The following is a 23,998-nucleotide window of genomic DNA, read 5'->3' on the forward strand; positions in this document are numbered from 1 at the left end:
CCATTCATAGCATAGAGAAAATAATAGTGGCATCTAGAAGCTAGCTGGAACTGGATTTGTAAATAATAAACCTTCTTTTCTATTATTTAAAGACGGTCACCAAAGGGCTTGGTAGAATAACCAGCACTTTGGCCTTTTGCCTACCGCACCGAGGCTTTTAATCCTATTCGTGACAAACCCCTGCTTGTACGCAGAGGTGCCGAAACACCTGGGTTTTGGTGACTGTCCGGTTCGCCCCCGGCTCCGCGCCAGACCCCACCGCTCCGCGCGTTGACGAGCAGCGCGCTAGGCGGGTTACCGCCACCTTCATTACCTTGGGGGACAGGCAGCGCCTGCCGCCGGTGTACACCTGCTTAAGTACACGGGGAAAAAAACAAAACGACCCAAAACCATGAGGTAAAAGTTCTCTCTTATTTCAGTGACATCATTATTTACGCACTTACAGCTGTCAGTGGCCTCTTCTTTCCTCGTTTGAGGGGTATTTTCGCGGCCCCCCCCCCGCGCCCGCCTCCGCAAACACACCGGCGCTTCCTCTCCTCCCATTGGTTCCGCCCGCTCGCTGTCGGCGGCGGGACAACCAATGCCGTGCGGCGTGACGGGAAGGCCCGCCCTCCGTGAGGCGGCCCGCCGGAGCGCCGCGCAGGGCGGGGGCCCGCTGGCGGGGGGGGTGTCGGCGCCGGGGGTCGCCGTGGTGGACGGCGCCCGGCTGAGGCGGCGGCGGACGGCGCTGGAGCGCGAGTGGCGGTGGTGAAGCGGCCATGAAGGTGAAGGGAGGGGTTCCTCCGGCCGGGAGAGTGTCTTTCCCCTCGCTGCGGGGAGGGAGGAGGGGGGCGAACCGGCGCGTGACGGGGCCGGGACCCTGGTGGGACGGGCCGTGCCGCCCCTCCCTCCTCGCCTCAGCCGCTCGGCCCGGCCGCGGCCGCTGTCGCTCCCCGGGCCTGTCCCGTTACGGAGGGATGCCCGGGCCGGGGGCCGCTTTACCGGCGAGTCCCGGCGCCCTCCGCTGACTCAGCAGCCAGGCAAGGCCTGGTGCCGCCGCCTGAGGCGAGCCCCCGCCTCTGTTTCCCCACACCGTCCGCGGTCGATCCCCGCCGGCGGCGGCTGAAGGACTAGCAGAGCTCCGAGCGGGACGGAGCCGGGCTCGGGGCGGTGCGTGGGGGTTGGTCCTGTGAGGGGGGCGGCGGTTGGAAGCCAGCCCCCGCCGGGCCGGTGTGCGGGGGGCACGGCAGGGGCTGGCGGGGAGGGCCCGCTCCGGCCGGCCGCGGGTTTCGCTCCCCAAAGACGCCTCTCCGCGTCCGGGATTGCCGTTGTGCTTTCAGGTCAGGGCAGAGGGTTGTGGTGACCGGGGACCTCTCAGTTCCGCGGGTTCCGCGGGGTGCTCGATCCCTGAAAAAGCTTTGCTTGAGCTCAGGGTGGGTGTAAAGAGGAAATTTCAGCTAAAAAAAGAATAAAATCCTTTCTGCTGCTCTGCTTTTGGTCTGCTGGCTTTGATAGCACATCCTGCTCGCACAGATGTGTAAGGAGCAGCATACAGCCTCCCAGCTTCTCGGGGTGGGTGTCTTTCTGAGGTGATATTCTCATCAGGTTACTAAACGCCCTTAAAGCCAAAAACAAGAGCAGAGAAGTTCAAACGCAGTATTTTGCCCCTATAGGATGCGCATGAGGTACGGAGAGAGAAGATAGATGATGGCAGCTTGTGAGAAGAGAGTATGGAAGTGGTGACTGATGTAGTTGGAAAGGCTTTTGGTGCAGAAATTGGCAAAATTTTAACTAATTCTCAAGGGAGGGAGTTCTTGGTTTAGTGTGTCTCATTTGTGTCTTGTGTTGGTGCTTTTCAGCATGGTCTAATTTCTTTTACAGAGTAATATGAAGAGTGTAGATACTGTAATTCAATTATTGGTTGATGACACTAGTGCATAGAAAGAATCCAGAAAGGCTGACTTAGGCTAAGGAGAAAATTAATGATGCCCATGTTGCCTTACCTTTCACCTTAAAATGACTGAATGCTTGGCAGTAAAGAGATTTTCTGTTTGATACTAACAACATTCATGTATCAAAAATGGGTAACAAAAACTTCCTAAGTATGTATTTATTTAGTGTTGACAGTGATGTCTGAGCAGTTGTTACAGGCTCTTGAGTAAAATAAGTCTAAGAAGCAGGTGTTAAACTAGCAGGCAAGGGTTGTGGTAGCTGTGTGTCCTGCTGCTGCCGTGACCCCCTGAAAAGACCATAGTCATATAATGAAGCAAGTCGAATTCTGACAGACCTTTTTGGTTCATTGTTTTATTTTTCTGTTATTTGTATGTGGCTGTTTTTAAATCTTTCAAATATGAAGCCAGCTCATCAGTTTTTAAGAATACGCGAATACTCTAAAGAATTAGAGTAATGTTTCTGCAACTGACAACGTACCCTTAAGGCGAGAAAAAATATTTTTCAGAAGTCCCAAGTTTTAAAACTTGGAACTCTCTTGGATTAAGTCATTGGTTTTCAGAATGTATTTCTGAAAAGTTAATTACTCTTGCCTAATAAACTAGGATAATTGTGCATAACTTGTTTTGCATAGGAGAAATTAATATTGATCTGTCTCCACTCTTTATTATTGAAAAGTAGAAACCAAGTCTTAGTTTGGTGATAGTTTAATGATTGTCATGAAAGTCTGATTACACATCAGACAGGCTCCAAGCGTGTGATGTATCTGTGAGCGCAGCCATGTGCTGGGGCTACCTGCGTCTTAGCTGGAGGTCAGGGAAGAGCCACTGGAGTTCATCCCCCTTGAAGCTTAGGAAGATTTTCTCCTACACATGGGGTGCCCACAGCATGGAGGTTTCTTGTTATGCCTGGGATGAATTTTGCTCCTGTAATACCTGTAAAATTAGAGTAGTGAATTTAATTTGTTGCGTGTATATTTGGTGTTATTACTGCACACAGTGTTACGTGTTGTACAGCTTAGAAGCAAAATGACCAACTGTGTTCGACATTTTGCTGTATTGCAACACTTTTAATGTCTGCTTACAACAGTAAAAGTGAAGTACCAGGTTTGTGTGGGTTGCAGAGGTGCTTTTGATGTTCCATACTTAAGGCACTTGCATGAAGGTGGTGGTGCAGAATGTGTTTGGTCCTATGGCATTGTCTCTCACAGCTTCTCTCTGACCCAGAGTGATGATGCTTTTCTTCCCTTCTGTGCTCAGTGGTTTGAAAGGAGACGTTCTGGCATATCCCCAGTTACTGTGTTAAGTTTCCACAAATGTAACAGGACTGTGTTCAGTTTAGGGGAAATGTGCTATTTAATGTAGAAATTAGTCTAGTTACTGCAGGAATTAAAGCACCATCATTACTGAGCTGAAGTGCATGTTCTGGTTGGTTTAGGTTTTACAGCAAGAACTACAAGTCTCAAAAGCAATTATTTTATGTCTTCATGCTTTGGAAAAAAAAGATGCTGCCCTGGAATGAAAAACAGAACAGCTCTAACCAGCACAGTTAAGAAAAAAAAGTAAGAAAAAAGATTATGTTTGAAGGAAATTGTACCACTCGGCTTCCTTTCAGAAAGAACCTGCTGGGATTCTGTTTGCCTTTTTTTTTTTTTTTTTTAGTAGGTTTTGGTGAGCCACATGACAGTGATTAAACATGTGACCTGAACAACTTTGAGTCCAAATTCCAACTTTAAGTCGAATATGCACTTTCGATAGAGAATCTAGTGCTAAAGGCTTTGAAGGATAAAAAATAGCAATTTATTTATGTATTTAGAATTTTTTGTAGTGTTTTAAGATTAAATTGTATGACTCAAAACTGAAATCCAATCAATACAGAATAAGTTCATTTAGAGTTATTTTAATTTTTGTTAGACATTTTGTAAGACAACAAAAGAGCAGGTTCAGAGAGGTCTTGAAAAACATTTCCCTCTCAAAGAAACTAGACCATAACTAGTTTCTAATGAAGATTGGTTTATTACTTTGAAGTTTGAAGACCCAGAAATGTTTTTTAGAGAGAGTTTTATTGTGAGTCATATAAGAGCTGGATTAGTTCTGGAGGTCCTGCAGGGGACAGCTCTGCACTAATTGTGATAAATTGTTGTGTTGCTGCCTGTCATCATTTCAGGTTTTGCCCCTCACCTACAACTGGCTGTTAGTCTCTTCCTTCTTTGCTCTGCTATTGCGTTACCTCCTCAAATTCCTTACCCTTTTTGTGTGGAACTCTGCTAGAAAAGGAGTTATGAAAGCGAGCTCCTTGTGCCGGCATTAGCCTCTCAGAAGCAAATCTTACCTACTTTGGTTTGCAGCTGGGAAGTGGAGATTATTGGGCTGTTATAGACGTTAGTGTGCTGAATTCCTGGTGCTCTGGGAATTCACACCACATGCTTTTGGGATGATGACAGATGGAGCGAAGTAGCTCTTCAGGAGCAAGTCACATCTCATGTGGGTTTTCAGATATTAATTTTCTTTCTTGCTTTGTGAATGTTTTCAGGCGGGAGCTACGTCCATGTGGGCTTCCTGCTGTGGATTGCTGAATGAAGTCATGGGTACCGGAGCTGTCCGTGGCCAGCAGGCTGGCTTTGGGAGCGGTGCTGGCCCATTCAGATTCACACCAAATACAGACTTCTCAGCATATCCATCTCCAGCTGCGGCGGGCACTAACATAGTTTGCAAAGCCTGTGGACTTTCCTTTTCAGTTTTTAGGAAAAAAGTGAGTATTTCTTATTACACAGTATTTTTACTCATATGAACTAATCTGTAGGCGTACTGGGAGATGGATGTGTATTTTTCCTTAGATAAGGAACCCTGAGGCAGACAGCCAGGAAGGGAGTAAGTGCCTTATTCTGAGGTCACAGGAAATTAGTGTCAGACAGGATTAGAAGTTAAGAGGTCTGATATTCATTAATCGGTGACACACTGGATCTGGTCTGACCTAAAAATTAGTGGATTCCAATTTGTAAGATACGTGTTTTAGCTTCAGAATCTTAAACGTTAAAACACATCTGGTTTTGAAGATGATACCAAACATAGTGGTTGGGCACTGGAATGAAAAAACTGGGCGATAGAAAAGCTAAAAACTCGCAATTCAGTATCACAGCTTCTTTCTGTGAAATACTCGTGTAATTCTGTTTGTTTTCTAACCAGGTTGAGTTCTGTTAAATGCTATTGCACTCCAACAGCCTCTTGCCTCAGTTGGAGGCAGGTTGGTGGGTTAATGCAGATAAATAAAACTGAGATTGTTAATATTATTTCTAGGTATCATGAGCGTCCAGCATCATTATTTTGTCCACTCAGTGACCTAATTCTCTGCAGTTCGTTTAGATAAAGATGAAGCCTCTTTCTTCAGTTTGTGTGTTCAGTTTCCCCCTTCCTATGTGTCCCGTTGTTTGCATGGCAAACACTTCGTTGCATTAAGCGCTGTGTAGGGACGTTTTCTGAAGCCAATATTAATTTACTAAAATCCTGAAAAACTTGAAGAGTTTGGATTTGTTCATGGCGGGTGAGATGACCATTTAAAATCGCTGCTGAAAGTCTTGCCTATTCTAGCTTTTGTATATGGTAGCAGGTCTTTTGAACAAAGCTCTCGTCAGAAATGACATCTGGGCATTTGGGAGTATTTACCTACCATGTGATTCACCACATTTAAGGCCTGCTTTGAATTCTTTGAATCAATTGAGGAAGAAGTATGTTCTTTAAAGTTTGGGGATTATACTGTTTTCACACATGTGAAAAGAGCAGTGACACTTAGTATATTCAACAGTATTTTAACATACCATAAAATTCACTGGCTTTCAATTTCATTTATTGTGTGAACTACAACTTGAGTACTTTACTCATTTGTTTATTCATAATGTTTTGTTCATTAAAACCTCAAGTCAGCCGACAGTAGTGCTACAAAAGCAACGGCCTGCCTTGGAACACCTGCAAAACCATTTGACAGGGCAGTTCTCTAGACTTCAATCCTAAAAACGATGTATGTTAAAATTGATGATTAAGACACTAATAGTAAATCACGTAGCCTGGAGAAGGAAAGAGCAGGGTCTCTGTTTTCTACGACACAGAGCTGAATGGTTATTTTCTCTTTCTGCTTAGCACGTGTGTTGTGACTGCAAGAAGGATTTTTGCTCAGTTTGTTCAGTCTTGCAAGAGAATCTCAGAAGATGTTCCACTTGTCACTTGCTGCAAGAAACAGCCTTTCAGCGACCTCAGTTAATGAGATTGAAAGTAAAGGATCTGCGTCAGTATCTGATTCTCAGAAACATACCAACGGATACTTGCAGAGAGAAAGAAGACTTGGTGGATCTTGTGCTGTGCCATCATGGATTAGGTTCGGAGGAGGATATGGACGCTAGTAGCTTGCATTCGTCACGGTCACAGACTTCGGGGTTTTTTACTCATCCGTTTTCTATGTCTGTATCAGTGTCGTCTCAAGGAGAATTTGCAAACAGAAGGGGAAGCACAGGAAATGGAACACCTTTACGGGTACAATAATTAACATGTGCTTTATGATAGAGCATAGCTTTTTTTTTAATAGGTATGCATTGCTTTAAAATAAAATGGCAATTCGTGCAGTTCAGGGTGGCAGGAAAAATGCCTTTCGTTATCTCTTGCCTGAAAACAGAAGATTACTAGCTAAGATGACTAGTTTAGATGATAGAGGTGACTTAATTTGATAATGATTGGTAGCAATTGAAACGTCAATGTGTCATTGTCATCTGTGATCAGTTTGGTACAAAGGAAAATATTTTATAAGGGATAATGTGTTTTTATGCTGATTACTTTCATTTTGTACACAGGGACAAACTGAAACATCCTCTGTAAATAATGAAGAAGAAGAAAGTGCGGAAGAGCAGGTGAGATACCACCTATCCAAAGAATGACTTTTTGGCATGTGACACCATGAAGTGTTTAGATCTCTGTGAACATTTACTATCACACTCGATTTCTTTCAGAGTTAGCTGTGTCCAGCAATGTGTATCTGCAAATACTTGTTTTAAAAAGAATAAAACTAGCCAAGCTGCTGCAGCTTAATGTAGTAGCAGATCTGGTGCTCTGAACTTACCGGGACAGTTAAAAACATACAATTGATGTGTTTCAGACCCCTGGATTGTCCAGAAAGCGAGCGAGGGCATCTTTGTCCGATATTTCAAGTCTGGAAGACATTGAAGGGTTGAGTGTTCGACAGCTGAAGGAAATACTTGCGTGTAATTTTGTCAACTACTCAGGATGCTGTGAAAAATGGGAACTTGTGGAAAAAGTGAGCAGACTATACAGAGAGAGTGAGGAGAACCACAAGACACGTAGGTTTACATTTAATTCTCACTTTCTTAAGACTACTTATTTTCTGGTTTCCAGTAGCTGGTTCTGCCAACTGAAGGACTTGGTATCTAGTTTGGTCTGCTCAGCTGGAACAACTGGAAGGTGTGTTTTAACAACTCAAGCTGCATCTAGAGTAGTTGAACATGGTTCTAGTGAGTAAATGAAGCTTTCCAGGATTGTGCTGGTTTTTTGAGACTTCTTTCCCAAGCTCAGAGAGCTCAGCTTTCATGGTGAAGGTAAAATTGCACAACTGAGAACAACTTCCTCGGAGAACAGGAAACTTGGCAGCTCCGTGTCCTTTATTAGGTTTCACAAGGTATTAGCGAGAGAGCTTCTCAGTAGCTGTCAACGGACCAAAGCAATTCAGGTCTCTTACTGTGGTAGAGAATTAAAAGCTACGGTGGCAGAAGTCCAAGTTGAAGTGGTTTGGTCTCGGTCCATGTTTTCATGGTAAGGTGGTTCTGTGGCTGCAGCTCAGTGACTAGTATTCTTCTGCCCTCTGTTACACTCAACAGTTGGAGTCTTTCACTGGCGTGGTTGCAGCGTACCCACAGACCGATCCCTGTTCACAAACTATAATCTGAGGAGCAACTTTTTGATGTCTTTACCAGCTTGGAAAATGCCTGCCTGCCTCTTCATTCCTGCATCCAGCAGTCGGGCTGGAAAGAACAGGGGACTGTGGTGACCGGAAAACTTATTAGCCCTGGGCCACTTCACAGCCAGATTATGCCAGCACATACACTGCAGGGACTGTGATCATCAGTTGCTAAATAATCAGCTAATTGGGGTGGAGGAGGATTGTGAAGGGGGGACAGTTAGTGAATGTCAAAACACAGCTTAAGTGAGACCCTCAGTTTGGTCGTAAACTAGAATTGAAAAACCTGTCTGAAATCAAGCTTTAAACTTACGATTATTTTCTTTTTTCAACGTGGTCTGATGGAACATTCGGTTATTGATAGGGGATGTTGTCTATTTGCAATGAAGCTTGACAGGTTTTGTTTGGTTCTGCCATTTTTACGGCCTACTTAAGGCTTCCACTTCTTAGTCTGCTTTATTATTATTGTGTTTAATCTTGAGGAAAGTGTTCTGCCAAATGAAGTAAGCTCAGAGATGGAAAACCAAGGTGCTCTGAATTTTAATCCAACATGTTATTTCACAGTCATTATGTTCTGAATTGAAAATGGTTTCCGAGTTTAAAGAATGAAGCCAAATATTGGATGTTCACTTAGAGATTTTCTAGTTCTTGTTTCTTTGGGGTGGGTTGTTTTTTTTTTTTGAAGGACTATAAATTTGTATGTGTGGGTTAGAAAAACTGTTGTCAACAGGGAGCAGCACTTCTTCATGCTAAATTATCCGTCTGTGTATCTTAGTGGTTGCCTGAGCTAGGACTTAACTGCTTTTCCAGGGCCCGAATGCATGACCTCCCTCTCTGTTGGTTTTCAGAGGGCGAGAAGATGCAGCTGAACGACAACGATGATAACCTGTGTCGGATCTGCATGGACGCTGTGATCGACTGCGTCCTGCTGGAGTGCGGCCACATGGTCACTTGCACCAAGTGTGGCAAGAGGATGAGCGAGTGCCCCATCTGCCGACAGTACGTTGTACGGGCCGTGCACGTGTTCAAATCTTAAACCAAGACTAAAAATGGATTTTACAGTCACCCTTCCAGGATTTCTGTGGGCAGGAGTGCCGAACCTCGGGCCTATGTCAGCTTTTTAGTTCTTGATAAACATGTTTTGAACACCAGGATCTAGAAGTTTGTGAAACATTTTTCTACAGCGTACTGAATCCTATGGTTGGGCAGCGCAACACCATGCCTGTGCGTACAGTAATAGCGCTGCCTGGCTTCCCTTATAAACCCACAAACTGTTCGAGTCAAACTGTTTACAGCAGTTCTTGCTCTCTTCTGAAGAATATCACCTCTAATTATCGCATTCAGTGCTCAGCAAGTGGTCAGAAAACACCTTTTTGCTCGACCATATTAGCGTGTTACGTTGTCTAGTGCATTAGAAGCAAGGAATATATCAGTTGAATATTCAGCTTTTACGTAATTATAGAATGTAACTGTTCCAGCACTGTCCCTGCAACAGTGTTAACAGTATAAAATACGACTGTAGAAAGCACTGCCATTAACTGTACCTGCACGGAAGCCCTTAAGCAATCTATTTTATGCCGATTGCTTCGTTCAGAATGTCTGCTGTTACACACGTACTGTCTTGGCCATTCTTTGTAAACGTACAAAAAGCTCCGTCACTTCGCAGGGCTCAGTCGTTTCGCAGGGCTCTGCCACGTGGTGCCCAAATACCGATTACTAAGTATTTTTTAGTTTAGGAATAAAATATTTTTTTAAAAAGGGGTATAGTAAACCATATTATTGTGTCCTTAATCCACTCATGCCTATTGTAACTATTAATCTTACATGTGATGATTGTATTCCATGTGCCGACAACCTGATGTTACTGTGAATACTAATCAGGGTCATGAAACTACTTGCTGCTAACGTGGAATGTATGGTGTTACTAACCTTAAACGGGGGGGGGGGGGGGGGGGGGGTAGGGGGTATTAAGGGGAAGGGAAAGGAAACATGGTATTTGCTTAAAACCTCATGTTCACAGACTTTTAACCAAGGCCGAGTCACTATTAACCACGCGTCCCCTTGGCTGCTGAATGACCTGCGTTGCCATCAGCCCTTGGCCCAGTTCCCAGCTGGGCTTTGTGGCAGGGGCGAGGGTCCTCTTGGAGCAAGAATTTTAACAGTCCTCGTAGGGTAGCTGTGACAGACTGGGGAAGGTCGCAGCAAGAATGGTTCCTGTTCTGGGGACAGGCTGCCTGTGGCCAAGCCCGGTCATGACAGCGTGTGATTAAATTTGCTGCAAAAAAGGGAGAGGTGAGGAAGGACCTAGTCTGTCCTGGCTGGTTAGCCTTTAAGCAGGGTTGATCGATGAAGCTACAGTTTCTCCTTTTCATCTCCCACGTGCTAGCAAAAGTTAATGGAGACAGGGACATGTTTTGCCTCGGCTGCAGTACCTGAGAACTCTTACCTCTGCCACGCCTGCTCTTGTCGTTTATGTGAAAAAATTAAGCTGGCTTGAAAAAGAGAAAGTAGCTCCTCCTCGAAATAAGATACACAGCTTAGAGACATCGCTGGTTATTTTTCAGAAGGGAGCAAACCTCTCAATGGCTTTATTTTTTAGAAGTAACTAACTTTTTAATGGTACTTAATTCCTGGAGTCTCCTTTCAGCGGGTAAGCTCATGAAGAAGAACATACCCGACATGTTATTTCCATGCTGATCATTAGCCACACAAGCTTAATAAAGATTTGTGATGGGCTTCCTCAGCCTCTGTCTCTTTTCTTAACCAGCTGTGGGAGTGCTGTTGGTTACTCGGCTCAAGCTTTAACATTCTTCTTGAGATGCGTAAGCGTTCCTCTAGACGAATCTGGGCAGGTTCCAGCTCGAGGAATGCATGTATGTATATTTTATTCCCTCCTCAGCAAAAGCGTATGGGAACATGCCAACTTAGAGGCAGGGGACAAGGAACAGGTGAAGTGCTGTGAAAGTACGAGTCGTGGCATGACGGGAAGAGGGGCTTCTGCTGTTAACCCGGCTTGCACCAAGGCTGGCGACCATCGGCTGGCGACCATCACCTGCTCCGCACTCCGACCCAGCTGTAACCCCAGGGGCTCACTGCAGTCGCTCCGCACGCCTGAAGCCCAGACACAGCTTCCCGCCAAAACAAGCCCGCCTCGGAACAGAAACCTGCAGAGCCAGCGCCTGTTTTTGTACAATTGTTTATACAAATTCAACAAAGGTAAAACTGCATCAGGAAGGTCTACGAAAACAACACCGTACAACAATGGCACTTATGAATGCAGAATTTTACAATCAGGAAATAACCATGTTATAAACCTTAAATGAGAACTCAACTCACACTTCAAAGAAAGAGAGACTACGTTTGACCATTTATTCTACGGCTGGACTCACTGTATAAATTAATTTTATATTGAGTACAAGAGCTCATGCTACAGAGTGAAACCCTCCTATGTGCAAAAGCTGAAATTGGAATTTTTTAAAATTTTGAGAAAAAGGTGATTTCTATACAGATAAAACTTGGCAAAGTGTTTTACTTCAACTATAATTTACACCTTATTTCCACAACATGCTTATGTCACTTCTGAAGTATACAAAGCAGGATATAAACTTCCATTAAAACATGCTTTAAGTTGAAAGTATTAACCTACTTTTCCTGACCTGGGCACGTTTGTAGATAGATACTGTCTACGAAGTATAGGTTAAGTTCTCGCCTACCATAAGTAAAGATAAAAATTGGCAATCAAAACCAAAACACTGGTAATGCATTCAAACATTGCATAAATAATTTTTAAACAATTTTTGTACAAAAATAGTTCTGCATAATGTAAGATGTAACAAAACAAAACGTGTTAAGAAGGCAGAAATGCAGTGCGTGGTCCACTTTAATGACACCAACTTTTTTTTGTTGTTGTTGTTTTAAGAAATGAAAAGCAGAAATCAAATTTACACTACCAAGCACATGCTGTGGTACTTTAAATAACAGTATTTCTTGGAGATCAGTCGTCTTCCGGGTGTGAACAATTACCATCGATAACAGTCGCCTTATGAATTTGCATAAGAGCCAGTGCAGGACATCCCAGGTAGACTGAATTAGTGGCACACGTTGAAATTCTTAACATGGGTAGTTTCATGTTGTTCTCTCCTCGACAAGAGTTGTAAAATCCAATCGTGGTATTTTCCAATATTCCAAGTTCCCAGTTGAAAATAAAATCCCTACGTGTTCTTAGTCCCTGCCCCCCCCCCGCCCCAGTATTTACACGTGTCCTTTAACTAACTCAGTTTTTGCAGAAGTTTTTCTTCCACTTGCCCAAACTGAACACTTACTGACATTTCCGCTATGAACTGCTCGCAGCCTTCTTTTGTCACTTGCTTGCAGTACCTCAAGTCGATCTGGCAGATGTTTCCGCAACGTTTGAAGTAAGACAGGCACTGGTCAGTAACCTTATTGCAGTCTGCCGGGGGAAAAAAACAAAACAAAACACAGAGGGGGAGAAATTTAACAGCGTGTCTCGGTTTGTTCTCCAGCACGAGGACGGTTTATCCCGACTGCGGTAGGTCCTTCTTGCTCCTCCCGTGCTGTGCCGACAGTGAAATCGCCCAGCCGGCCCCACGGCCGTTCTCTGGTCCCCGTGACTCTGTTGGGTAACTGATGAGATAAAGCAAAGCACGCCAGATGCGCAGGGCAGCGGCCTTGGAAAACCCCCTGTGGAGGATGAGTGAGGTACAACACGTGGCTCCTAAGCGGGAGGCGGCAGTCCCCTCAGCCGGTGGAGGGCCCGGGGAAAGGCTGGGCAGCTGCGGGGTTATTTACACCGGCAGCACATCCAGCTGCTTAAATGGAGCCCTGGGGGGGAGGAGTTACAGTGGGGGTAGGGGAAGAGCTGGGTAAAACCACTTCCACTGGTGAGCGTTTCACACGAGTAACACCAACAGGCAATTCCCGTCCTCCCCCCTCCCCTGCGCTTGTGTTACTTACCTGATAAATTAATTTCTGTTAATGAATCCCGCGTGGTGGTTCCAACCGCGGTCAGCAGGTTAATAGACTGATCTGTCACATGATTACAGTAACTAAGATTGAGTTTGGAGAGCAGAGGCATGTGCCTTATGATCAGCCGCAAAGAAGCATCTGTAATATCCAGGCCAGCCAAACGCAGCTCAACTATGTTCCGTAGTTTACTCCGGTTGTCGATCTGACCTGGGAAGCGGAGGCAGCAGGTCACTCCCAAAAGTCTCACCCCGAGTTGCAAACATCTGCAGATCTATATGAAATGCACTGTGACACACAACACTGCTGCCCTACGTCAACTTCAGACGCTTTTGCCTGTCTGGAGCTTTGGAGGGGACATCAGCAGGAACACTTGTCTATTTTTAGAACAGGCACGTGGACAAAGCCACCTCCTGGTTTCAAAACAAAAAGGGATGAAAGTAACTGCAGGGGCCCAGCGGAATTACAAGTCGGGAATAAGCAGTAGGCTGTGCAGTGCATGCCAGAAAGCAGATCTGATTTGCTCAAAATTTCACCTGAGCTGATATCCGGGCGAATGTGGCATGACCCACAGAACTGCTCCTTCCCTGAACTGGAAGAAAGTGTTTCCATACTCTCTAAAGTACACCCGTTGCAGCCTGAAGAGAAGAAAGTCAGACAGAAAACTAGCACAGTGGCTCAGATGACTATTCAGCAGCCAGAGAACATCACTCGTTACCCAGTGGCTTCCAGCGAGGAGGTGTTGCAAGTCACTACTTTGAACACCTCGCGCGTCAGCAAAGCCCGGAACCCCGCCGGTGCTAGCTGCGGGGGTTTCTGCCCGTTTCCTCCAAGGGGGACTAGCAGCAGAACGTGCCACAGAACGGCTGGGACAGGTCTCCCGCGTGCTCCTCCCGCCTGTTACCTGGCCGGTTATCTGTGGGTGGCGACAAGAGGTCTCTCATTTGTGCGTCTTTCAGGCCTTCTGCCCACTGCACATCCAGAGTTCGGAGCAAAGGACAACTGGAACTACAAAGTGCCGACACTGCTATCCATGAGCACCCTGATAACAGCAGGTCTCGAAGACCTGCAGATACAGAAGAAGTTGGAGCATGTGGCCTACCCAGAGAGACATCCGTGGTGATCTCTGCTACCACGCACAGGTCGGGTGAAGCCCGGTGCCACTCTGATGAACAATCCCAGCACTCCAGGGCCAAGCAGGGACCCCGTAAGCCTCCTCCTGCCCAGCTCTCCATCTCTCCCACCATCTGGAACTTCATTACTGTGGGTGAGAGCAGACCCCCATCACCCCCTCCGCTAACCGCGTCAGCGCAGGCACTTCCCACAGCAACCTTACCTGTTGACGAAGACCTGCCTCAAATTAGTTTACCTAGCATGCCAAGTAGTCACAACGTAACTAATTCTGGGCCCATTTTAACCCACCAATGCTTCATTCCTACCTATCTACTCCTCTCCTAGGATACCCGGATCCCTGCAGACGTTCCTCAGAGACCGCAGTTTAGATACAAACTGGTTTGCTAAAGTCAGTGAAGTGGTCAGAAAACATCACTTACCTGGCAGTCTGTTGATAAGCCAACTCAGCTGCTTTTTAGATATATTTGTCCAGCTAAGATCAAGGGTTACAGGCTGTCTCCTAATAATGCCACTAAGCATAAGTGGAGTGATGGATTTACAATGGTTTAAATCTATTTTGGTCCATAATCTTTTGTCACAGCACCTACCCAAAAAGAAAAAAGCCAACAGCACTTAATTTGGCACTTGTTTTGATTTCTGCAAGACTTTAAAAGGTGTCATTAAACAGTAGGGAAAACTACAGCATTTAACTGAAAATAGCAAAAATAAGGCTGAGCGACGCTAAGAAAAGCACACCGCCACACAATGTTACATAGGTTCGAAGCTTCTCCATCAAATATATCATGCAATAAAGCATGGAATTATTTCCACAGAATTACAAGTGTCAACAACTTCGGATCCCATTTTAAGTCATCACAGCACTTACTAAAATCCATTTTCTAGCCTCGAGACAAGCCACACCTTCTTGCTTTACCTTTCAAATATAAAGACTGGTTTTAAACATTCCTGTCCTGATTTCCCCTGTGCTTTCCTTACTTAAAACCAGTGAATTTTGTAAAACAGATCCCCCCTCTCCTGTTCTGTGCTTTTGTGTTATTCCTATCTACGTGGCTTATGCATTTTTCCGCTCTCTTTGTGGTTCTTTACGGGCAACAAGCAAGAAGTCCTAACGAGTGTGCAAGATTCTGCATTTTCTCATTTTTCCACTAGAAAATACTGCACTTAACGTGGAAAAGGCATTTACCAGCTTTCTGTGACACCAAGAAGCCCACGGAGGAGGCACTCCACACACCACATCTTGCACTGAATTATCAACCTCTCAACCTTTCTGTCATTTCCCCAGTTTTGTTACTAGACTGTGCTAGAAAGGAGGCTCTGTTACAATTCGCCCATCTGTGTGCGCATTACAGTTGAATCCGAGATGACAGCCAACAAGAGACTTTACTGCAAGTTCAGTGAAACATCTAAGTCTGTCCACTAATGCTTCCTGCTGCCGTACAGTCACTGGCTGTGTCAACGTTCACACTCTGGTACCCTGGGCACCGAACAGGCACACTGTGAGTAAATACGATAACGAAGGATTCCTCCATCAGCTCTGCCGGTACAGAACACAGTGAACGGGATCGCTCTCCACGTACCCTCTACAGGGAAACAATCAGCACAGACCTTCTGAGGAGAACACCGAGGGCACTGGGAGATCTTCACTATATCTCAATAGATATTTAATAGTTGAACTGAACAAACAACTGCTCTAGCAGTCAGCAAGTCCTGGGGGCAGAATGACACCAAGACTTAGCATGACCTAGACTGGCCGTTCCAGCGGGCAAGAACATTGTGGTGTCTAACTACAGAACAGGCTGCTCTGAGGCATTACAGCCCCGGCAGGCTGACGCCGATGCTGAGAGACACACACACACAGACACACACAAAATTCCCATCAGAAATGCTGGGAACTGCTGTTTCTGACAAAGCACCGGAAGACACACTACTTCCCTAGACACTGCTGGTCACCCCTTCTTCCTTGGGCTCAACAGAGCTTCAGTGATGACCTGCACACCTCTTTTAGGAGGCATTAGTGCCTCTGTCACCCACTTTTCTTTTGAGTCCATCCCGCTACACGTTAGACCTAGCTCGGTTTCCCATCCTCCTTACCATCTGTTCCAGGTCTTGCAAACTCTCATACAGATGCACAAGTCTCTATGACTGAGGTAGCTAAAGACAGCCATCCAGACTTCCCTCTGCATCACGTGGGCTGCCCCGTCATCCAGGGGGAGCGAGTCCGGAGGGGGGCTGATGGGAGGTGGCCGGATAACGTGCCGTTCCATCTGAATGCATTTGGGAGGAGAGAGTGAAGGCGGTGGCCGGGTTATTCCCCGAGGTGTGCTTCGCAGGCTGGGGATGAGCTGGTGCCTCAGCTCCCGGGGAGTCCCGTTTAACCCTTTGCTGAACCTATGGAGTCTCTCGCTGTTGTTCAAAGCACGCTTAGGTTCCTCATTCTCGCTCTCAGGTTCAGATTTGATGGGTTGGTGATTCTCATTGGCAAGGCTGTTCTCGGTTTTTTGGATCTCCTGGTTGAGCTCCTTACTGAGCTCCTTGCTCAGTTCCTTATTAGGAAGCCGCCTTTTCCTCCTCATCTTGAACTTCTTCTTGTCCCGGGGCTCGGTGCCCTCCGTGCTGGGACCTGCAGTGGGAGAGCTGGACCGCGACTGGTCACTATCCTTGGACCTGGGAGGTGCTTCTGGCAGGTCATCCTCTGGCTCCTGCTTGAGGCGCCGCAGGGGTTTGATCATAGCAGTTCGGTCATCTGGAGCCTTCCATGATCGCCGCTGAAAAAGGAAGAGACAAGGGCTGACCATTTGAGCAAGAAGGTACTCAGCAATACTTCACATGCTGATGCTCCACACAGGCAGCCCTGCCGGGGGGGGGGGGGGGGGGGGGGGGGGTCGGGTCGGGCTGCTTGCCAGCACTGGGCCCCACCCATCTGAGCACAAGGGTACATTCACCGGCCAAAGGTATCAAGTTCAAGTGCCATCATGGATGAGGAGTCCAGCTATTGGCTCTCCAGACTCCAAGAGAGTGATAAATGCATTTATTCACCATGCATAATCCTGCGGATTTAAGGGCCTTACTCATTACACAGTGGACAATTTATATACAGAAGATAAGCAGCACACTATAGACAGCCTTCTCCCCAGCAGGCCAGAAGAAAACAGGCTTGGAACACATTCACTGGGCACCCACTTTAAACACTGGCTGACATGCATTCATGCCCAATGGCCAAAAGGTCAATTTCTGAAACCTCCTGAATTGCAATCACCGACTCGCACTGTGGCTGTGCTGTTGTGGCCCCTCCTTATGGCTGGATACTCACAGACTCGTTTAATTACACTTTAGCCGCTCCTTTACATCCTACTAAACTCTGCTTGTCTTCTCAAGCTTCCCCCACCTCCGGTGCATGCAGAATGGGGAATCTGACTGACGGGTCTGACACACTGTTAGCCTGACGAGACCTCACGCTGACACGGCCTCCAACGCAACGCAAGCTGACAGGGGTTAGCTGGCACCTTCTTCCCTGCCCCGGTCACTGTTCATAACAGCAAACTGCACTTCAGTTGCTCGCATTAATCAAATCTCTCTTTGATGCACACCAGATAGAAGCGTAAGAGACGTACAAACTAAGACCAGGGAAGACTTCAAGTCTAATCTGATCACTACAAGCAGGAAAGAAGCCACCAACTGTTAAAATGAAATAGCTCTAATAAGAAGAGATCTAGACTGGCAAGAAAAGGTGAACTGCTGTGAACACACTTTTTATATCGGAAGGTCTGTGCTTTCACAATAAACTAATTGGATCAAGTCAGTGGACGTGCTCCTATGCTTCAGACTGTGGCGCACAGCAGAGAAAGCTGATCACCCTGTCTTTAAATTAACATATTATAAAGGGAGAGGTCACAGTAAGTTAATGACAGGTTAGAATAAAAAAATTACAACATCAGACTACTGTCAGCCTGTGGCATCCTTCACAGAAGGTACTGGCGAGCACTTAGTTTAAAGGTATCGGACTTCTGTTATCATGCCAGATTGTGAGAGGTAATCAGTACTTGCGAGCCAGGTCGCCCCTGGCTCCCTGGGGTATCAGCAAGGGACTCCAGGGATGTGCTGTAGTACAGACTGCTGAGGGGCTGTGTGGCAGGGGCAAGATTCAACCACACAGGAAGAGTGAAACACCAGTATAGAACAGAATTTTATTCCTTGAGTCATCAAAACACAGCTTGCTGCTGTATTTTAATATGGGACAACAAAACAGAAAATATAAAACCAGACGCTGCAGCTAAACTATCCTGGAGTGTAAAGGTTTCCATGAGAGAGATACTCTGTAATTTCAAGATGTAAATACGATAATAAAAATCATGCCTGCAGTGACACAAGGACATGACTGATAGAGAAACTAGCTCACATGAGGAGAGGGGATTAAAAGGGATTGAGAACACATCTATTAAAAAGGCAAAGTACCTTCTTCCTGAAGAGTTTCTCTTCTTTTCCAAGTTTTAGCTGTTGGAAGAAAGAAAAGTAAAAACCCCAAAAACATGACATTTGTTGTGCTGTCTGATGAAGGTTTGGTGATCCACAGTGCCTTCCTCACGCACCGGGGGGGGCTTTCATGGAGCAATTCAAGCCATCCATAAACACTGCAGTGAGTCCATAGGGATGGGAAAAGGAAAGCATGGCCAGAAAGCAGAAACTGGTATCGTGAATTTTGCGCTCTCATTCCACCAAAGCAACCCCAATCCCTACATTTAACTGTACGGTAGCGTTCCCGCTGTCAAGCCTCGCAGGGCAGACTGACAGCCACTCCTCGTGAACTACACATGCAATACAAAACCAGCCACGGATTGATTTTAAAGCCATCAGCCATTTAGTTGTGAGACACATTAAATCTAGGTCCTCATTTCTACCTCTACAAACCAGCATTTCTGTATATCCCAAGTATCATATTTCACAATCCACAAGACAATTCAGAATGTCCCTGCCTGGCCCAAGAGCTCTGACTGTTAAATTCTGGGAAAAGCTGTCTACATCGCTGTTGTGAGCAGCTCCTCCTCTCTGCAGGCTACAGAAGGTGTCATTTCTAAAGGTCCTCTGATGGGTTATGAGTATTGTACACCCCTGAATCAGCCACGAAACAAGCTGCCATGCGCCACCAAGTGGATAAAGATTAAAAAGTTTCCATTAAAAATTGATTTTCACCTTGTTCCTACTCCAAGCATCTTGTAAAGGCTTTTCAGTTAAAGTGGGTTTTCTAGTATTCTGAATAAAACAACAGCCATAGCCCAGTGTTTTCGGCCTCTGAACGTCAACCCGAGTGTCGCTGTTCAAACTACTGTCCTGTTAGACTAGCAGTTTTCAGAAAGGAAGGTAAAACATCGCAGTTTCTTTTGTAACAATCTGGGATTTTAAGATGAGCTATAAGCCAGAAGGCAAGAGACATCAGCCCCAACCAGCCCACGCGCATCTGTGCAAGTACATGAAGAGAGTGTTTTGTCATACCCGCTTTCTCATAGTGGGTTCCTGGGGTTTCTCAAATTTCCTTTTCCTCCACAGATGCACTTCATCCGACTTTCTCCTCAGTATTGAGTCAACTTGAGTCTTTTTGGAATGTTCCTCTGATTTCCGCCTGGGAGTTTCTTCACAATCCCCTTTCCGTTTTGCAGCATCTATTACTTCCTTATTGTCTCTGTTCATTTTCTGTTCCTTCAGCAATGAGCCTGGGAGATTTGATGCGTATTTGAATCCTGGTCCGCGCTTTTGCTTGTACGCCAAAGAGACACAAAACACAAACAAACTTTATATCTTATGCCTTTCTCAGCTCTTTATCTAAGTTGCCTCCAACACTGGTGGGTTGATCACTTTGTAACAGACTAAATGATTAGCAAGGAGTTAGAGTAAAGTAGTTTCAACCTTTATAAAGTTATTTTTGTAACTACACACTTGCAGTGTCTGTCTCAGTTTGAAAAGAAATAATGTTTCACTAATTCCAACAGACACTTCAGGTTTTGCAGAATTGCTTCTGGATTTTGGTTTTTTTTAAAAGTATTTTCATCTAAGAAATTAACATGCAGCAGTGCACAGAACTAACCTAAATATTCCCCAGGTTTTGGGTGAAGTGTTGGTACACGGAACAAGAATACAAAAATTATTAAAGAATAGAAAGCCACCAGCTTATTTCCTTCAACTCAACTGAATTAAGCACAAAATCAAAAGCTGGTATTGGACAAAATTGTATCTACAAGCCAGAGGGAATGCTTGAGATTTTGTATCTCATTCCAGCACCACTTATTCCCATTAAACTCACTTTTCCAGTTTTCCCTGCGTGGTTGCACTTTGGACACTCCCAGCAGTTCGGCAACTCATCGTTAACCACACCATCCGATTCCTTCACCTGGTGAAAGAAAGGCACAACTCAATTCACAGTCATACTGTAAAAAGCTGCAAAAGGTAGATCATTTAGAGGCATTCTGTACAGCTCAATTTTCTCTGATCGACTGCTGCCCTCCCAATGGCTGCAGAAAAGAAACCCAGATCACCGCAGGTGCTGCACCATCCTGCTGGTGCTGAGCAAGCCCTCGGTCCTGCACAATTACCCTTCTGATGATGTCAACAGGGGAGGAAAGCATGCTGCCCAAATTGGTATTTGACAAAGGGTTCAGGTCTGGGCTTTTTATGAAAGTCAGTGACAATCCCAATTAACACAGGGCACATTCTGCTCTTGTAAAAAACCAAAACAACAAAAACCACCCCAACAACCCAAACCAAAACCCCCAAAACCCAGGACTGTAATCACACCATCTCCGAATGTCCTCCCACACCACTTGAAAAAGCTCAGTCCCGTCCCATCCGTGTGTGTACCCGCCCCCCCCCAGAGTGAGGCACAGTCTGATCTTTTAGTAGGGAGGGATTTTTTCCCATACACACATTCTCACATACATTAATACCATTCGGCATTTTTAGAAGCAAATTACCCTGCACTGTAATCAAGTGTTCCTTAAAATATTTTTCTTTATGGATCAGAACTAGCAGTCCCATGCGTCCAGCCCTCAAACCCATGTGCCAATAAAAGTGATGGTTGCCAAGTCAGCTAGAGAACAGGCACTTTTATTCAGAAGACTGGACACATGAAGGCATTTTTAAGGTTTCTCACACCCACAGTTACCCAGCTAGTGCAAGGAAGAGAAATGCTTACTACTTCACTACCTCTGAGAGACTGTGACATTTTGCTTTTTGAAAGAGAAGACGCACACTCAGTGTACAATAAAAGCACAGTCCTGCCCTACGCAGTTGAAAAGCTGCTGGTTTCTGAATTTCCATACAGGAGCCCGCGTTACTTTCCAAACAGGAGATAAGTGCTTCTGAAAAGGCATTTCTGTGAATGAAACTGAGGATGAAAAGTAGAGCTAAGGTAAAAACACCCTCCACACAAACACATACGCTCACTGATGGCACATTCACATTTAAGGGTTTAGTTATATATTCAGAAATAAGCCTTGGGCTAAAAAAAGAAGATTAATTTATTACTATTATAAACAACAAAAACACGCTACTGTCAAGACAAATAGCTATGCATTGGCATTAGCAGCACAGTAGCAGGAGACTGCTGCTGAAACAGGCAGGGGCAAAGATCTGCAGATTTTTCACGTTTCTGAAACATTTCCTCCTCTCCTCCCAGCTCAGCAAAAACGCACTAGCTATGCAGGATCAAGCCCTGGTTTTAGGGGAACTGCTTCCTCAAGTCCCCAAGCCAGACAGCAGCCATTCTAGTTTCACCATCTAGTGAGAGTGACGACACGTCAGTCTCTCTCAGCAAGGCTTCTGGAGTTAATAAATGAGTAAATGAAGTGGGCAGAATTTAAATACTGGTTTTATCACAACTGTACGCCTTTGAACCTTCTTTCCCATGGTAGGTGTAAGGTACTCCAGGAGTTATTGTATACATCTCTGCCTCAGGGGAACAATTCCTGGCCCAAGCCCAAGTTGGGAACAAGTTATTTCCCGCACTGAATATAGAACAAATGCTACTGAAGGGAAAGCATTACAGCTCTGTCCCTTCTGTGAAGTTTAAGGAACTGAACAGATGTGAGGAACTGTAAGCAAACTAATTAGACACACACAAACCTGCCACTGAATCTGTCCCAAGCCTTTCAGACTGGGTGGGAGCCAGTTCCAAGTGTTTGCTACAAACAGCAGGTGGGTGTCTGAGCCACAGCGTGAGGCATCTTCAGAAACGTACCTGCAGCACAAGGTCAGCAATTCAGAAAGTCTAAACGTGAGACTACGCTACTGTGAAGTCTTCTTGTTAGGGAATATGGAGACCCCAGGCTGCTGATCTGACATGGCTGAGTGAGAGCCATGAATTCTGGCAGTGCCAAGACTGAAACAACATAGGCAGCGAGACACATCTGGGCTGAACACGTGGGCAGCAGTGCAGCTGCGCTGGAAGATGTCTTTGTACTTCTGCTATTCTGACAAGGCACCTAAATATTCACCTTTTCTATCATTATCACTGTATCCATCTAAGATGAAAAAGAACAGGCTCCTACTGGGGAAAATGAACACCTTCTCCTTAAGGAAACAGTATCAGACACTGCACTCACTCACACATGCTAACCAGCATTACTAGAAGTTTGACGTGTAGCAAGAAAAAATCATCAGTATCCGTTCAACTCAAATGCTCTGTAACAACGAAAGGCAATATTCCCCAAAAATCTCACTAGCTCCCTCTGGAAACAACGCTGTGCTTGCAAAATGCTCGCCAAGATTGTTTTCATAAGAAACTCTTCAGCAAAACGAGCATTTGTATTGGTATTGTATTTTCAAGGAAAGAAGCATGGCAGAAACCTCCCATGAGACTTCTCAGTACGTGGAACATCCTGGCTGTCCTTAGCGCAGTTCCAACACAAGCACCCAATGTGCTCTGGTACCCAGGGCTCCCCCAGCTAGAGGCACCCACAGAAGCTCCTCAAGGCTGCAAGTGTGTCAGAACACAGATGCACCTGAGCTACCCATAATCTCCTCAAAGAGGTCATCCTCTGACACTGGTTTTTCATGGAGAAAACGCACCACAAACATGTACAGCCAAATCAGGAAGCTGGAAGAGGATGGACTTCAAACCAGGAACAATCTGCCCTGGAGTACAAATTAGCCAGTGCATGTGCCAAACTACTCCACAAGCTTTGGAGATGCATCTTGGAGGGAATTCACTCCGCATGGGAATAAGCCAGGAAAGGACACTCTTCCCTTCACTGATCCAGTTTATTCCAGTCTCCCCCAAAAGTACACTTGCCAGACATTTAATTGGAAATGACTGACAGTTCACGTGTACTACTGCCTATTTACCGAGTAGGACAGGAAAGGACTTTCTCTTGGTGGACAGCCGAAGCAGCTGCCCTGGGGCTGCATCTGCATTCAAAGGCAACTCCCACAAGGACTATTTATGGGCTCCATCCTCTGGGCTTAAGCCCACGTCAAGGGCTCGAGCAACATGTAAACATAGCAACAGATTTTTGTCTCGCAGAAAATCATGGAACCCAGGAATAAAGAGCAAGGAGGGAACCAAGGAAGAGGCTCCATTTTCCTTTTGCTGTTCTCCGGTGCATGGTCTCATCTCACCTTCCAAGATGATCCTGAAATCCTACTGGTGCCCTTTTGTCTCAGTAAATAAACAGTACCAGTTACCCCACCATTCCAGCTCAACAGAAGCACTGAGAAATCAAAATACAAGACACACAAGGCACACTGTAAATCTCCCACTGCTTAATTTTCAGAAACACCCAAAGCAACATTGTTCCTAGTTACCAAAACAGCATTCAGAACACCACACATGCATAAAAGAACAAACAGCACTTGCTTGATTTCACAGATCTGGCCCACATCCTGTGCAACTAGTCCCAAATGTGGTATGGAGAGAGGAAACCATGCTTGAACTGCCACTAGACAACAACCATGTCCTCTGGACTCAGCCATGAAGTGTCACTGACACTGCAAAGCAAGAGATGAGGGAGTC

The 23,998-nt window shown here is 45.6% G+C and overlaps 2 protein-coding genes across 17 annotated transcripts in view; one reads left to right on the forward strand and one right to left on the reverse strand.

Annotated features, from left to right (window-relative positions):
- Positions 1-686: 686 nt before the first annotated feature.
- RNF34 (ring finger protein 34) lies at positions 687-9,814 on the forward strand. 4 transcript variants are annotated; one of them, XM_076353062.1, is made up of 7 exons: positions 696-764; positions 3,367-3,490; positions 4,462-4,680; positions 6,063-6,452; positions 6,767-6,823; positions 7,069-7,270; positions 8,733-9,814. In XM_076353062.1, the coding sequence occupies exons 3-7, from the start codon at positions 4,477-4,479 to the stop codon at positions 8,918-8,920; spliced, it is 1,041 nt and encodes a 346-aa protein (XP_076209177.1). In that variant the 5' UTR covers positions 696-764; positions 3,367-3,490; positions 4,462-4,476; the 3' UTR covers positions 8,921-9,814. The 4 variants fall into 4 exon arrangements, with proteins under 4 accessions (XP_076209175.1, XP_076209177.1, XP_076209178.1 ...); XM_076353060.1 differs by lacking the exon at positions 3,367-3,490 and having other exon boundaries at positions 687-764; XM_076353063.1 differs by lacking the exons at positions 696-764; positions 3,367-3,490 and adding an exon at positions 991-1,149.
- Positions 9,815-11,064: 1,250 nt separating this feature from the next.
- The window catches only part of KDM2B (lysine demethylase 2B), a 129,993-nt gene continuing 117,059 nt past the window's right edge, over positions 11,065-23,998 (reverse strand). For 8 of the 13 annotated variants that reach the window (XM_076353068.1, XM_076353067.1, XM_076353065.1 and 5 more), the window contains 9 exons: positions 20,293-20,380; positions 19,489-19,757; positions 18,454-18,492; positions 16,093-16,766; positions 14,421-14,584; positions 13,772-13,933; positions 13,404-13,505; positions 12,859-13,077; positions 11,065-12,334 (listed from right to left, as the gene is read on the reverse strand). In XM_076353068.1, the coding sequence (XP_076209183.1) occupies positions 12,153-12,334; positions 12,859-13,077; positions 13,404-13,505; positions 13,772-13,933; positions 14,421-14,584; positions 16,093-16,766; positions 18,454-18,492; positions 19,489-19,757; positions 20,293-20,380 (1,899 nt within the window). In that variant the 3' untranslated portion in view covers positions 11,065-12,152. The remainder of the gene's footprint in view (positions 12,335-12,858; positions 13,078-13,403; positions 13,506-13,771; positions 13,934-14,420; positions 14,585-16,092; positions 16,767-18,453; positions 18,493-19,488; positions 19,758-20,292; positions 20,381-23,998) is intronic. The other 5 variants (XM_076353066.1, XM_076353072.1, XM_076353069.1 and 2 more) reach the window with 5 other exon arrangements.

The sequence above is a fragment of the Aptenodytes patagonicus genome, chromosome 15 (genome assembly GCF_965638725.1).
Source record: "Aptenodytes patagonicus chromosome 15, bAptPat1.pri.cur, whole genome shotgun sequence".
In the NCBI taxonomy this organism is placed as follows: domain Eukaryota; kingdom Metazoa; phylum Chordata; class Aves; order Sphenisciformes; family Spheniscidae; genus Aptenodytes; species Aptenodytes patagonicus.